The following is a 13385-nucleotide window of genomic DNA, read 5'->3' on the forward strand; positions in this document are numbered from 1 at the left end:
GCACCGGCCCTGAGGCACACAGACTTACCAAGGGCTGGTCACACATAAAGCAGGGAGCTCATGGCATTTCTCCCTCTCCCCCTGCAATCCCAGCGTCAGGGCTTTTGGGGATGTTGGCTGAGAAGTTCCCTCTCTAGGGCTGTCAGGAAAACAAAATAAAAACCAAAACACAGGTGGGTGCACATGTTGGAGTCCTTCTGTACCAAACCAATACCAGCATCATCCCACAGCCCAAACACGTGGGGAGTATTTCTGAAGCCTTGACTCTACACCATACTTCATTGCATAGTAGGGGTAAGTAGCCTAATGGAGTGATGTTTGTCTATGTTAAATAGAAATGTGCTGAAAAGTAAGTAGAGACCAGGTCTCAGGGCCTACATTTAGGCTTGATAATAGCAAGGCCTGGTAAATTGTGGGTGAAGTCAAGCGAGACAGCTTCCAGGCAAGTTAGACATAACCCCAGGTCATGTTGTAAATGTGTTTGGTTCTAACTGGTTTTAATCAGAGCGTCAGCTGAAATGGGACTGGTTTGGGAGAATAGCAATCCTAGAAAGGGTAGTATGCTAATTTTACATTAGTGCACTCCTTCACCATCACCATACCAGAGGTGAAAGGATTACAAAGGGTTACATACCCATTCTTTTTATCCAGGGACTAATCGCCCCTGAATGAACTACTTCATCTTGGAATGTGAGTAGAATTTCAGCATATGGTTGTATTGTAATTCCCGTTTGCTTTAATCAACTAGTCTATTTGAAATAAAGTCTTTGATTCCATCATGCATTGTCGCTCTCTTTGTTTTCCCCTACAGTAAATTATCTGTAACTGTCCTAGAGGTCGGAACCTAAAGAAGTTGATTTGGTTATTGGTATTACATACACTCAAAATATTAACTGAAAATATTTAAATCAAAGGTTACACAGGATACTGCCTGGACAATGAGTTTTCAATACATCCTACCAGGCCATCTCAGCCTGGGCCAGGCTTGCTGCTTTTGCCTGTTGCCCAGTCTGGACATTGTCTATATTTACCATTTTTTGGAGGGGAGGAGGGGTCAAGAGGAGCAACAATATGACTCACAATATTAAATCCCTCCTGATCTTTCACCCTCCCATGCACCCTCTCCTCACCATCATCCCTTGCTGCATTAGATCCCAGGAGCCTTGTAGCCAACACTCCTCCATACATAGGGGAAACAGTTCATCAAGCTCTCTTCAAGCCTAGCCTCATGCTCAGAGCCCAAATGGAGCCAGGGGCCTTGCCTATGCCCTAAGGAAAGCCTGGATGAAGAGACTGATCTAGGAACTTGTGGGTAGCCCCTGAATGCCACACACTCTTATCCTTACAACCCCTCTATTGCCCACATTGAGAAGGGAGGCTCCAGAAGGACTAAGAGACAGATTTTTAAAGGTATTTAGGTGTCTAAAGCTGTAGATACTGGGCTTTTCTAAAGCACCTGTAATAGGTGCAGGAGAATCTCCTGCCTTACACCTAAGGGAAGCAAAGACTGCAAGTGTGTGTATTAAAAGGGCCAAGGCTTTATTTGAAAATCCCACTAGGCATCTGCCAGCTCCTAAATCCTTTGGAAATCCAGGCCCTTGCCCAGGGTCCCACAGGAGGTCAGTGGAACAGCAGAAATTGAATCCAGCTCCCCATAGGCCCAGGGCACAGCCCTGACCAGAAGGCCAGGCCCTGCCATATGCCTGCTGCTGGCAAGTCTCATGACCTGAATCTAAGGTGGAAGCAGTTTCCCACCAGCGACTCCTCCACCCAGAGAGCACTGTACCTAGCTGTTCTAAGGGGTAAGCTGTGCTCTGCCAGCAGTTGCTACTCTCGGGGATGGAGCATGAAAGAACTCACAGAGAGAGCTGGGCTCTGCAACCACATCTCAGGAGCTTGGATTAGACTCAGAATGGCAGAGGCAGCCAGCAAGGAGCTGAGATCACTGGTAGGATACAGGCAGCCCCAGTTTACTCATGGTGTGGATGGGCAGTGAGGAAGAACAATTGATTAGCCTATAAGTACCCACATGAGGGCAAATAAAGTAATGGGCTCCTCACTCTAGCAGAGAAAGGTCTAACAATCCCCTGTTCAGAAACTGAAGCTGGACAAATTCAGAATGGAAATAAGGTGTACATTTTATCAGTAAGTAATTAACCATTGGTGGATTCTCCATCACTGACAATTTTTCAATCAAGACTGGAGGTTTTCGTAAAGGATCTGCTCTAGGAATTGTTCTCAGGCCTGTGAATTGACAGTTGTGCCCTGTCCTGCCTCTCCTCCCCACAGCTAGAGTAAAGAAAGAGTGGGAGTTTTTGCACATTTGCCTTCCAGCCCTTCAGCATTACTTCTAGGGCCCCTTGCCAGAGCCAGCAGAGGATAGGGGAGCCTTAGCACTGATTGGGTGGTACAAAAAGTTCCCTCTCTGATTTGCTTTTCTGCTATTTCATGTAACATGTTTTTACTCAGCTACTCTGACGTGCACAGGTTTGGAGAGGTCACTACAGACACCCAAGCCTCACCAGGGTACCTGTTCCTTAGAGGAGGAGGTAGCCCTGGCCCAGGCTAAGGTTACCTAGTACTTTCCACTGCAAGAGCCTATTCATCTGCTAACAACTTTGCCAAACTCCAGCTATTCAGGCTGGAGTTCTCCACAGTAGCCCCTTTGCCAGACTGTGAGACATTTCAGCCATAGTTCGGCCATTTTAAAGAAGGCTGGGGGGGAGGGAGGGAGATCCATTGTTTGAGTTGTGTCCAAGAGGTTCTTGGGAGTTGTTTTATTGAGACATTCTAGCACTCCCTTGCTTTGGAGCAGGGACTTAAAACTTAGCAGAGGTGCCTTTGCTAGTCCACTGAAAATCTGCCCTCCTTTGACAGTTCTAAGCCTTGGAAAATCTACATTTAAAACCATCTCCATTAAGGGAGTGGTAAGGTGGCAGAGTCATGCACTCAGAAGTTAACCTGCATTCAGGCAGTTTCTCTCCACACACTTAATTCAGCCCATATACATTATGACAGTAATTACATTACCACATACTGTTTTCTGTAAGACTCATCCCTCATTCCCTTCCATGAGGGACAAAGCCTAGAAAAAAGCATTTTGCACAACCCCGGTTTACAGAGAGCTGTTCGGAACATTTCAAACTATCCCTCATGTTCTCAATAAATACAATTTTAATATATTTAAAAACTCAAGTTCCCCCTTCTCTTATGTAAAGAACTGCACATACAATTAAAACTGCAATACCTGTAAACAGTAGGAAGACAACATAAAAAAGAATTGGTGAATATTACTTCAAAGGAGCAAGTCTCAACATGTGTCTCATACGAGAGTCAAATGTTGTACACAGAGGGTGCCATACATACTGGGGCAATATAAAAAATGGCATACAAAATATAAATAAACTTCTCTGAAGGCTCAGCTTGTGAAAATTCTTAATGACGATGCAATACTGAAGTCATTGACCAGTCTCAAGAGAGATCCCCATTGGGAGCACGCATGTCCTAGGTCAGCGATCACATTTGTGCAGATGTCAGTTTTAAAAGGCTGTGAAGTATAACACTTTGGCAGAACAGTCTTAGCAAAATGAGCATCCTCCACCGGATGTAGCTTGACGACTCCAACCAGGATTCTTCCAGCTCAAGATTCCACACGAGTGGTGAGTATGCACGAGGACAATATTTCCAGGTATTCTAGAAAGCAAAGGTACAGCTTTATTGGTTTCCATTCATCCACTCCCAAAGTTCACATTAGTAACTCAGAGGACTCTACTGAAGCACTACTTCCTTCAATGTTTGAAGGCATCAGGACAGATAGAAGAAGCTGTCATCAGAAACAGCATCTGCACAGACTTACGAGTAAGAAGTGTTTTAGCAATTCTTAGATTTTCTACATGAGAGAGACCCCAGATCGTTGGCCATCAGTGGAGGCAGGGAGAAGCTGGGTGTGTGTGAAGCAGTTCTCTCTACTCTTACTTTCCATGTCTGATATCATCTAGCCAGAATGCCAAGGACATGCTACGGTGCAGGATGAGCACAGGCTAAGCTGGGCCAATCACTAGTGCACCCCTAGTGCTGCAGGGTCCTAGCTCTGGGGAGCACCTGGTCAAGGCCAGTTTAAAGCTGTGTAACAGTACATCAGTATGATCAGCTCCACAAGGCATTCTTGCCATGCAGAGGGTCTCATTGCATAACTCTACTATTAGAGTTAGGCTATGTCTACACTTAAGCCACTACAGCTGTAGCACTCCAGTGTGGACACTACCTACACTGACTAGAGGGAGTCTCCCATCAGCATAGGTGATCCATCTCTCCCAAGAGGTAGGTAGGTAGGTGCTAGGTCACCAGAAGAACTCTTCTGTCAACCTATTGCTGTCTACACTGGGACTTCGGCAGGCTTAACTACACTACTCAGAGGTGTGGATTTTTACACCCCTGGCTGACAGTTAAACTGATCTAATTTTCTAGTATAGACTAGGCCTAAGTTGACAGAAAAATTCTTAGAGTGACCTAGCACTGGGGACATCAGGGTTAGATCAGCAACGCTACGTCCCTCAGGCGTGTGGAGTTTTCCATACCCAGGAGATGTAGCTATGCCAGTGTAAATTTCCAGTGTAGACCAGCCCTTAGAGGGAGATGGTTATTCCACTATAATAGACCCATACAACTGCTTTCAAAACACTAAAAATTCCAGTCTGGTCTGCCCTGGAAGATTCCAGTGACTGGAGAATTAGTAAGATTAGGACATCACAAGAATCATTAGAATGTTGATCAAGGGGACAAAAGTTTAGTCAAACTGTTTAGAACTTGTGCAAGTGTATTTTATTCCAGTGACTAACAAACAGTCTGTTAAATTCAGTGTGCCTACACCTAGTGTTAAATTGCTCTAACCCTGATAGGTCCTTCAGGAAAAGGACAGCTTCGACCAGAAGTGACATTCTTAATATTTCTAAAGGTGGTAAACAAGTAGGGAAGAGATGCTGGTGTTATATTAGTGCTTATTATATTCTCCCTTTGTGGGTAACAACATCCAACAGGCTAGTGAAAAACTAACAGAATAGCATGGCACATGAGATCTAGATCTACATCTAAAGACAAACTGGAAAAGAGCTTAAACATTAAGCTTTAGATCCATTTCTGTCTTATGTATCAGGGAAGAGGAACTAGGAAAGGGTTCCTTAAAGAACTGGAGTTGATTAACAGGACAGTTGCTTCAAAAACCTATGTAGACGAGGAGGTAGCAACCTCAAAACCTGTGATCAAGTCTATTTAGAATGACACCAATTTGCAAAGTAACACCATTCAGATTTCTTCCATTCTCCTGCACCCTGCTGATACAATCCTGGGGGGGGGAGGGGGTGTGGTGTGGTAGGGGAAGTCCAGCAGCACTGAGACATCTCACACAGCTGTGTGAGAGATCAGCACCATTCATATGCCAGCCAAAGGCATTAACACACAGCTGGAATCCAGGTGAGATTCACCCCAGGCTGACTGTCAAGGATTTTACAAAGCAGTCACCTTCCTCTCTAGGCTGAAATCCCATGAGAGTTGAAAAATATTACAGGCTTGGCTACACACCCAAATTATTCTGGAATAAGGTAGGGGGTGAATTTAAAGCAGAACAGCTATTTCTGAAGCTCTGTTTAGCTGCACTCCAAGAAATCCACTGAAGACTGATCTGGAAAACGGTGACAGATCCCTTTGTCCTAAAGCAGGGGTCGGCAACCTTTCAGACGTGGTGTGCCAAGTCTTCATTTATTCACTCTAATTTAAGGTTTCGCATGCCAGTAATATATTTTAATGTTTTTAGAAGGTCTCTTTCTCCAAATCTATAATATATAACTAAACTATTGTTGTATGTAAAGTAAATAAGGTTTTTAAAATGTTTAAGAAGCTTCATTGAAAATTAAATTAAAATGCAGAGTCCCCCGGACCAGTGGCCAGGACCCAGGCAGTGTAAGTGCCACTGAAAATCAGCTCGCGTGCTGCCTTTGGCATGCGTGCCATAGGTTGCCTACCCCTGTCCTAAAGCAACAGAACTAATTTGTTACAACACAGGATTTTCCCTTAAGGTACAACTGAAGGCAAGTTGGGTCAGTGTGCAAGAGCAGCTGGCTAGCTCATCACAGGCTCATACAACACCATATTAAATACTCCAGTTCATTCAGAGCTGTAACATTTTCCAGATTGTTTCAAGCCTGCATAAGCTCTGCTGGTGCCAAACCCACTGCATCAATGTAAATCGTATTTTACAGTGGGACTCACACCAGAGCATCCACAGCAGTGGCTAGAAAGCACTGGAGATAAATGGGCATAAGCACTGGACCTTAAGTACAGATGTACTTGTCTCTTCAGTAAATGCTCTCTAATGCTACTTAAAACATCCATCCCCTTGCTGCAGTAATTGAATAATATCAGTTTACATAGGCCACAATCCAATCTGGTCACCCAGGGGCCATCTATTGATCAGACACAGAAGAAAGTAGTGAGGCATCTATGCGAGACATGCCACTGTTGGTACAGCTACTGGACATGCCACTGAGGGGAGCAGTTGGTTTGGTTCAAGTCCGCCAAGGAACTGGTGTCCTCAGAAAAAAGTGGCTTTTCCCAGGCTGCCAGCCAAAGGACTGGGCAGTGGGTGCGTAAGGTGCAAGGGAGTTTCTGCTCACCAAAGGGTTAAACAGACGTTACCTTAGGACCTTCTTGGGCTCTTTTGCTGCTCTCTTCTCAGCAACCTCACCCTCAGAGGCAGCAGGGTCTAGCGGGCTGAGCAGGGGCTTGGAGGACACCTGGGTTCGAGTCCTGTCCCCTGTGGCTTGTGCAGCCAGCCACCATCGGGCATCACTCCATAGAGCCCACTGGCTACCCCAACTGGGGACCCAGGCCTGGGCTCCAGGCTCGCCCTGCCCTGTACACAGCTCCTGCGCTGGAGACCGCAACCCATGCAGAGCCATCGGACCTAGCCCTGCGCCCCGGGGCTCCTGCGCCCGATACCGGCTCTGCGCCCCGTCCGCAGCCACCGGGGCCCAGTCCCTCACGCGGGGTCTCGCCCTGCCTTGTGCGCGGCAAGCGGAGGACACTGGCGGTTACCTGCCTCTCCGGCGGACTCTTACACCAGCCGGTCCCCGTGCGCCCCCGGGCTCTCCATGGCGCACAGGCGGCGGAGCTCCAGCGACCCGGGGGCCGGCGGGGAAGGGCAGGGCAGCGGCGGGCGGCGCTGGGACAGGCGCTCCGAGAGTTTACTAGCCAGGCGGAGCAGGCTGGAGCGCGGCCCGGGCGGGGGGCTGCGGGCCCCCGGGGGCAGCTCGGAGGCCGGCACCCCGCGCAGGTTCCCCGTGTACCACAGCAGCCAGCAGAGCAGCGAGAGAAAGAGCAGCAGCGCGCCGGACAGCACCAGGCAGTCCCCGTACGGCCGCCCAGCCCGGGCCGGCTGTACCACCGACCCCACCAGCGTCAACGCCAGCCCGGCTGCATCCAGGGCCAACGCCCCAAGCAGGAAAAGCGCGCAGCGCCCACAGCCGCAGGCCATAGCGCCCACACCTGCAGCGCCGCGCACTTGGCTAGAGCTAGCTAGAATAGCTTTTGGCCCCGCCTCCTCTACATATAGCACAAACCACGCCCACTCCACAACAATTCCGCGTCCCGCGCCCACCTGGTCTATATAAAGCCTAGACCACGCCCATGCCTCACATCAGCCGACCCTCAGTGCTGGGATCCTCCTGACTTAATGGCTTGGGGGGCTGGAGTGAGGCTGGGGGGCTCTCATCCCCCTTTAAGGGCTGTGCTGCCCAGCCCTGAGCTGCAGTGCTGCCATGGCTTTACACAGCTGGGGGGGGGGGCAGGGAAGGTTAGTAGTGAGAATGGGTAGAACTGGCAGCTGCCATAGCTGGTGATTGAACAGGAGCAGTGGTGAGCAGAGGGGATTTGGCACCCTTGTGTTGTTCCTATGAGGAGCTCTAATGCTGCTGCCCTGTATAATGCTAAGCAGTGCTGTGCCTCAGTTTCCCCTTCAGTAAAATGAAGATCATAAGCCTGTGCCTTTGTACATAGCTTTGAAAACTAGAGGAAAATCTATGCCCCTGAGAGATGCAATTAAGCAGACTTGAGCCTCGGTACAGACACTGCTAGGTCAATGGAAGAATTCTTTTTTCCACCTGGCTACTGCCTCTCAAGGAGGTGGATTTACTACAGTGATGGAAAACCTCCTTCCATGACTGTACTAAGGGTATGTCTACACTACAGGATTAATCCGAATTTAGATAATTCGAATTTGGGAAACAGGTTGTATAAATTCGATTGTGCGCGGCCACACTAAGCACCTTAATTCGGTTTTAAACCACATTAATTCGGTGGTGTGCGGCCACACTACCCCATTAACTTAAATACAGTAATTCGGTGGTGTGCGTCCACACTAACCCTAATTCGAATTAACAAAATCGATTTAGGCTCTACTCCGTTCGTCGAGGTGGAGTACAGAAATCGATTTAAAGGGCCCTTTAATTCGAATTAACTGGCTCTGTAGTGTGGACGGGTGAAGGGTTAATTCGGATTAAGGCAGCTAAATCCAAATTAAAGTCCTAGTGTAGACCAGGCCTAAGTGTCTAGACTACAGCAGTGTAGCTGTAGTGCTGCAAAAATTGCAGAAAGCAATGTAATTTCAAGGGCCACAATCTCCGTTTGAATGTGTTGCTCCAGAGCGGAGATGCCAAGTTGCATGTCTTAGTACTAGCATCTGCAACCCTTACCTGCTCAAACCCATTGTAACCTCTCAGCAGAATTTAGACTCTTCTTGGGCTTATCTACTCATGGAGTTATTCAGGAACAGCTATTCCTGAATAACAACATGTGTGGATGCTATTATTCTGGAATAGGAGCACCTTGTTCCTGTTTAGCTTGACCCATGCTTAACTTCATGCATTGTCAAACCAGGATGAGCTGTATCAATGCAAGTTAGTTTTTAGGTGGTGAATCTACTCTAGGGGTTTGCATCATGTTGCTATGGTGGGGAAAGTACAGATTGTAGACAAGGCCACAGCTTTCCAGCTTGCCAGAAATGGGGCGGGGGGGGGGGGGGGGGGGGGGAATATGCAGGAGACAATGAGAGCTATTACTAGGAACTGTATGTAGGGATTGAGATTTGGGGTGAGGCTCATGGATTTCTTATTCAGATTCATTTGGTGCCATATACAGACAGTAACTAACAGTGTATTCAGTGTAAGGAAACACACTTTTTGTTGCCTAAAGGTGCTTGTAACAGAGCTGGTCAGCCACTAATGGGTGAAGAAGATATAGATAAACCCAGTGATTTGGGGAGTGTTCAGCTCAATTTGATCACATTCATCTTCTATAAAACATTGCAGCATTTCCCAGTAAGAGCCCCCAACACTGCACCCTTGTCAACTTTCCTATTTTGAGGCATTACTGCAGAATACTCCAGCACTGATTTATAAAGCTGACAAAAATCCACAAACTGTCTTATTTAAAAAAAAAATCAGGACCATGTTACTTTTACTGGTTAGACATAGCAAGAACCAGTAATCTCCAAGGTTGCAGAGAAGATATAATCCAAGCAAACACAGAACACGTGGTCACAGATTTTCCAGCACAGAGCATTCTGGTTTACTGTGGGCTCTGAAGAGAAGCACTTATTTGGTGCCTCAATCTTGCATTGTATGTAACCCCAGGGGCAATTGCTAATTGCTCTGTTATCACTAATTAGTTACACTGTCATAGATTCCAATTGCAAATCTTATCCAGGGATGGTATCTCTCATCAGGGCTAAGCCTTGATCCAATCCCTGCTGGAGTCAATAGCATGGCTTAATTTTCCCTTTCCAAAGGTGGTCTGAGCACCCACTGTTCCCTTTGAGTTCACTGGGATTTGTGGGTGCTCACTGCTTCTAAAAACCAATTGCTAATCTACCAGCTGTCTAAAGGGCACACAGAAGGAGCTCCCAAATGTGTTAAACTTAACGGTTGTTTGCTGCATTGTAGCCATGTTGGTCCCAGGATATTAGAGAGACAAGGTGAGGGAGGGAATATCTTTTATTGGACCAGTTTCTTGTCTCTCTCCCCAACAGAAGTTGGTCCAATAAAAGACCTTGTCTCTTTAAACTTAAAGGGACAGACACCATCCATTTGCAAATCACTCTGAAAATATTTAACCTGTGATTGTGAAAAGAAACAGATCACTAGAATGGAGACATTAGAGAAAAAAGCATTTGTCTCTGGTTTTCAAGGTGTTTACGCTGTGAATTTGTTGGCTCTTTGTGTCTGGTCTATTTCACTGTTTCTCCCGAGTAATCAGCTGAGCTCAATGGGGCCAATGTGAGTAAAGTCACTGGTGTGGAAGCATTGGCAAGATCTGGGCCTCATTGATTTATTTGTATTGCAGAATAGCCAGGAGTCTTAATCACGACCCAGGCCTCCATTGTGCTGGACGTTGGACAAACAGAACAAAGGGTTGGCCCCTGCCTTGGTTTTCCCTCTCTTTGTGCTGGTCTTTCACTCAGTAACAAGGGACAGAAAATTTTCTTTTTAAGTACAAAAAATGTGACTGTAGAAACCAGAGCCAGTGGCAGGGGGCTCAGGGATGAAGCCAACAAGTGGAACTACTTCAGACTCACCTTTGGAATCTGACTGGAGACTAGAGTGCCCCTTGAAAGACACAGCTTGCCTATTTACATGCTGCGAAGGGCTAGGGTTTGTATTGTGCACTTCCTAGTTTCATTCAGGATGCAAAGGGCTGGTATTTTAGACCAGACGAAAACCAGGCTACACTGGAAATCTCAGGAAAAAGCCTGTTCCTGTGACATTACCTGCCCAGCCTCCAGACAAAAGAGGTTGGAAAACAGATAAGCATCTGAGAAGCATCTGGACTTTTAGCTTTTTAGGCATGCTGAACCTCTGACCCTTTGGCAGTTCCCCCCACATGCCAAGTTCACCCAGGATACGAGACTGCTCCCATCCTAGATGATTCTTCTGCTGCATATGGCTTACAGAAGATCATATCCATAGAAGTGCTTTAAATGTCCTCAGCCAGGGCATTTTTAAGTAAACAATTTCCCCTTCTGTGCTGGCTTCTGCTGAAACATGATATTCCCACAGAGTCAGTGAGATCCACCAGAAAAATCAAGACTACCTGCATTGCTGCAACACCTGGCTTCTGACAGAGGGGAATTTCCCTGAGCCTGCAGGCCCGCCACTCTTAAGAGATAGCACCCGGCATCTCTGGAGGGCTGTAGTGCCACTGGGATCTCACGTCCTCTTGTTGCAGCTCTCACAGCGGTGTCATTTTCTGCTCTGGGTGTACTTGGGCTGCAGAGTCTGTTGTTGTTAATGTTGGGGCCATGTCTACACTAGCAGTGCTTTACTGGCATAGGAATACCAAGGTACTACACTTGCAAAGTGCTTCTAGTGTGGCTGCAGCTATACCAGAAAAGCTGAGCATTTACCACTGTATCGAAACTGCCCCCCACGAGTGAAACAAGCTATACCAGTAAAAGTGCAGCCTTGCTGGTAGGGCTGTGTCTACACTAGGTGCTAGTCAGGGATCACACTTTTTCCTATCCCTGCCCGACATGCTGGGAGAAGTCTAATGTAAGCATAGCCTAGGACTGAAATAGAGATTGGATATCGATAGGGATATCAATCAGCATATCCCGAGTTATTGTGATTACTGACAATACACATTTTGGAAGGGACATTACATCTTGCATGAAAACGCAAGGAACTAGCTTTTCCAGAGGTGGTTACATTGACTCTGCAGTAAACAGAGACAGGTAAATACCTGAGGCCTGGGCTGCTCTAGGAAAGTGGGTCGGTATAACTGTCACTCTGGGGTGTGAAAAATCCACACCCCCGAGCAACGCACTTAGTGACCTAACCTCTTGTGTAAACAGCACTATGTTGACAGGAGAATTCTCCCATTGACCTATCTACCTCCTCTCGGGGAGGTGGATTAGCTATGCCAACTGGAGAAGCCCTCTCCTGTTGGCGTAGGTAACATCTTCACTGAAGCGCTACAGATGTGCTGCTGCAGCATTTTAAGTCTAGACAAGCCCTGAGGGCTGCTGGGATGTAGGTTAAATACATGGAAGGGTTTCTAATTTTTGTGAGTGAGTGAGGAGTGTTTGCAATTTCTGTTCTTGGGGAGCCACTACAATCCACGCCAACATCAAGGACTGACGTACATTTTTTACAGTGAGACTAATTAACCGCTGGAGCAATTTACTAAGAGTTGCGGAGGATTCTCCATCATGGGCAATTTTTAAATCAAGATTGGACGTTTTTCTAAAGATCTGCTCTGGGAATTATTCTTGGGAAGTTCTGTGGCCTGTGTCGTGCAGCAGGTCAGCCTAGATGATCATAATGGTCCTTCTGGCCTTGGAATCTATGAAAAATAATGGGAAGATACTTGGATTCCAGCAGCACCTTGCTGTTAACATGGAAGTAGACACTGGATTAGTGATTCCAGCTCTCACACACAGGGGTGACACTGATCTTTGGATCCAGGCTCGGAAAGGAACATCCCTCCACGGCTGGCACTCTAGGGCTGCCTCCTCCTTCTGTGGGCCCCTAAGCAGGGATTGCCTGTTAGACTGAGATGGGTATGTGCCACGGATGAATTCCCTGTGATGACAGGGGCGTCTCAGGCATGGTGCCCACACTTGTTTCTTCCTCTCTTCCCTCTTTGTCTGCTGCACAATCATTGTGTTTGCATGCTCCAGCATCCCCAGGGGATGTGGCCAATATACAGTAACATGGATCCCTGTAGAAGTGGACAACAAGGGTGTCAAATTCAGTGAAGTTACACTAGGGATGACTTTGGCCCCCTCTATGGTGAAATGAAACCCGATTCATAGTAAGAGAGGACACACAAACACAAACAGACATGGCACCTGCTTTTGGGCTTGCCTCTGCAGATGTTAGGTGACAATGGGCTCAACCCTGCGGCCATAACCCACATGCATAAATGCTGCCTGACTGCGCCCTGACTTTTCTACTTGTGCTAAAAAAGAGAACTTGAGCCTTCCCCAGAAGATTTGCATTAACCGACAGCCTAAGGTTTAAACCGGGGGCGAGTCGTGCTCAGCAGGTTTGGCTGGGTCACGACCTTTCATGTGCACATTTGAACTGCTGATGCGCAGCGGTAATGAGTTTTGTAACGAATTTCCTTCTCTTTTTATAGAACAAGGGGAGGAGGCAAGTAGCATCTAACCTTGCTTTAGCAAGGGTTGGAGATAATCAGATTGGGCGTGTAACATGATACCTTCTTAAAACAGTGCTTATGCTCCATCCAAACTATTCTGGAAAGGACTCCCATACCTTTATTCTAGAGTCTGATGACTCTTTTTTCAGTCTTGCTAAATCCTTCACCACTACAAC

The 13385-nt window shown here is 47.1% G+C and overlaps 1 protein-coding gene across 1 annotated transcript; it reads right to left on the reverse strand.

Annotated features, from left to right (window-relative positions):
- Positions 1 to 7108: 7108 nt before the first annotated feature.
- Positions 7109 to 7528, reverse strand: TMEM238 (transmembrane protein 238). The gene has a single exon (XM_024215608.2). The coding sequence runs from the start codon at positions 7526 to 7528 to the stop codon at positions 7109 to 7111; it is 420 nt and encodes a 139-aa protein (XP_024071376.2).
- Positions 7529 to 13385: the final 5857 nt, after the last annotated feature.

The sequence above is a fragment of the Terrapene carolina genome, unplaced genomic scaffold (genome assembly GCF_002925995.2).
Source record: "Terrapene carolina triunguis isolate 2854851 unplaced genomic scaffold, T_m_triunguis-2.0 Scaffold192, whole genome shotgun sequence".
In the NCBI taxonomy this organism is placed as follows: domain Eukaryota; kingdom Metazoa; phylum Chordata; order Testudines; family Emydidae; genus Terrapene; species Terrapene triunguis.

Bases quoted from the DNA above. Each gene is read 5' to 3' on its own strand.
- TMEM238 (XM_024215608.2), bottom strand. From the start codon at position 7,528: ATGGCCTGCGGCTGTGGGCGCTGCGCGCTTTTCCTGCTTGGGGCGTTG.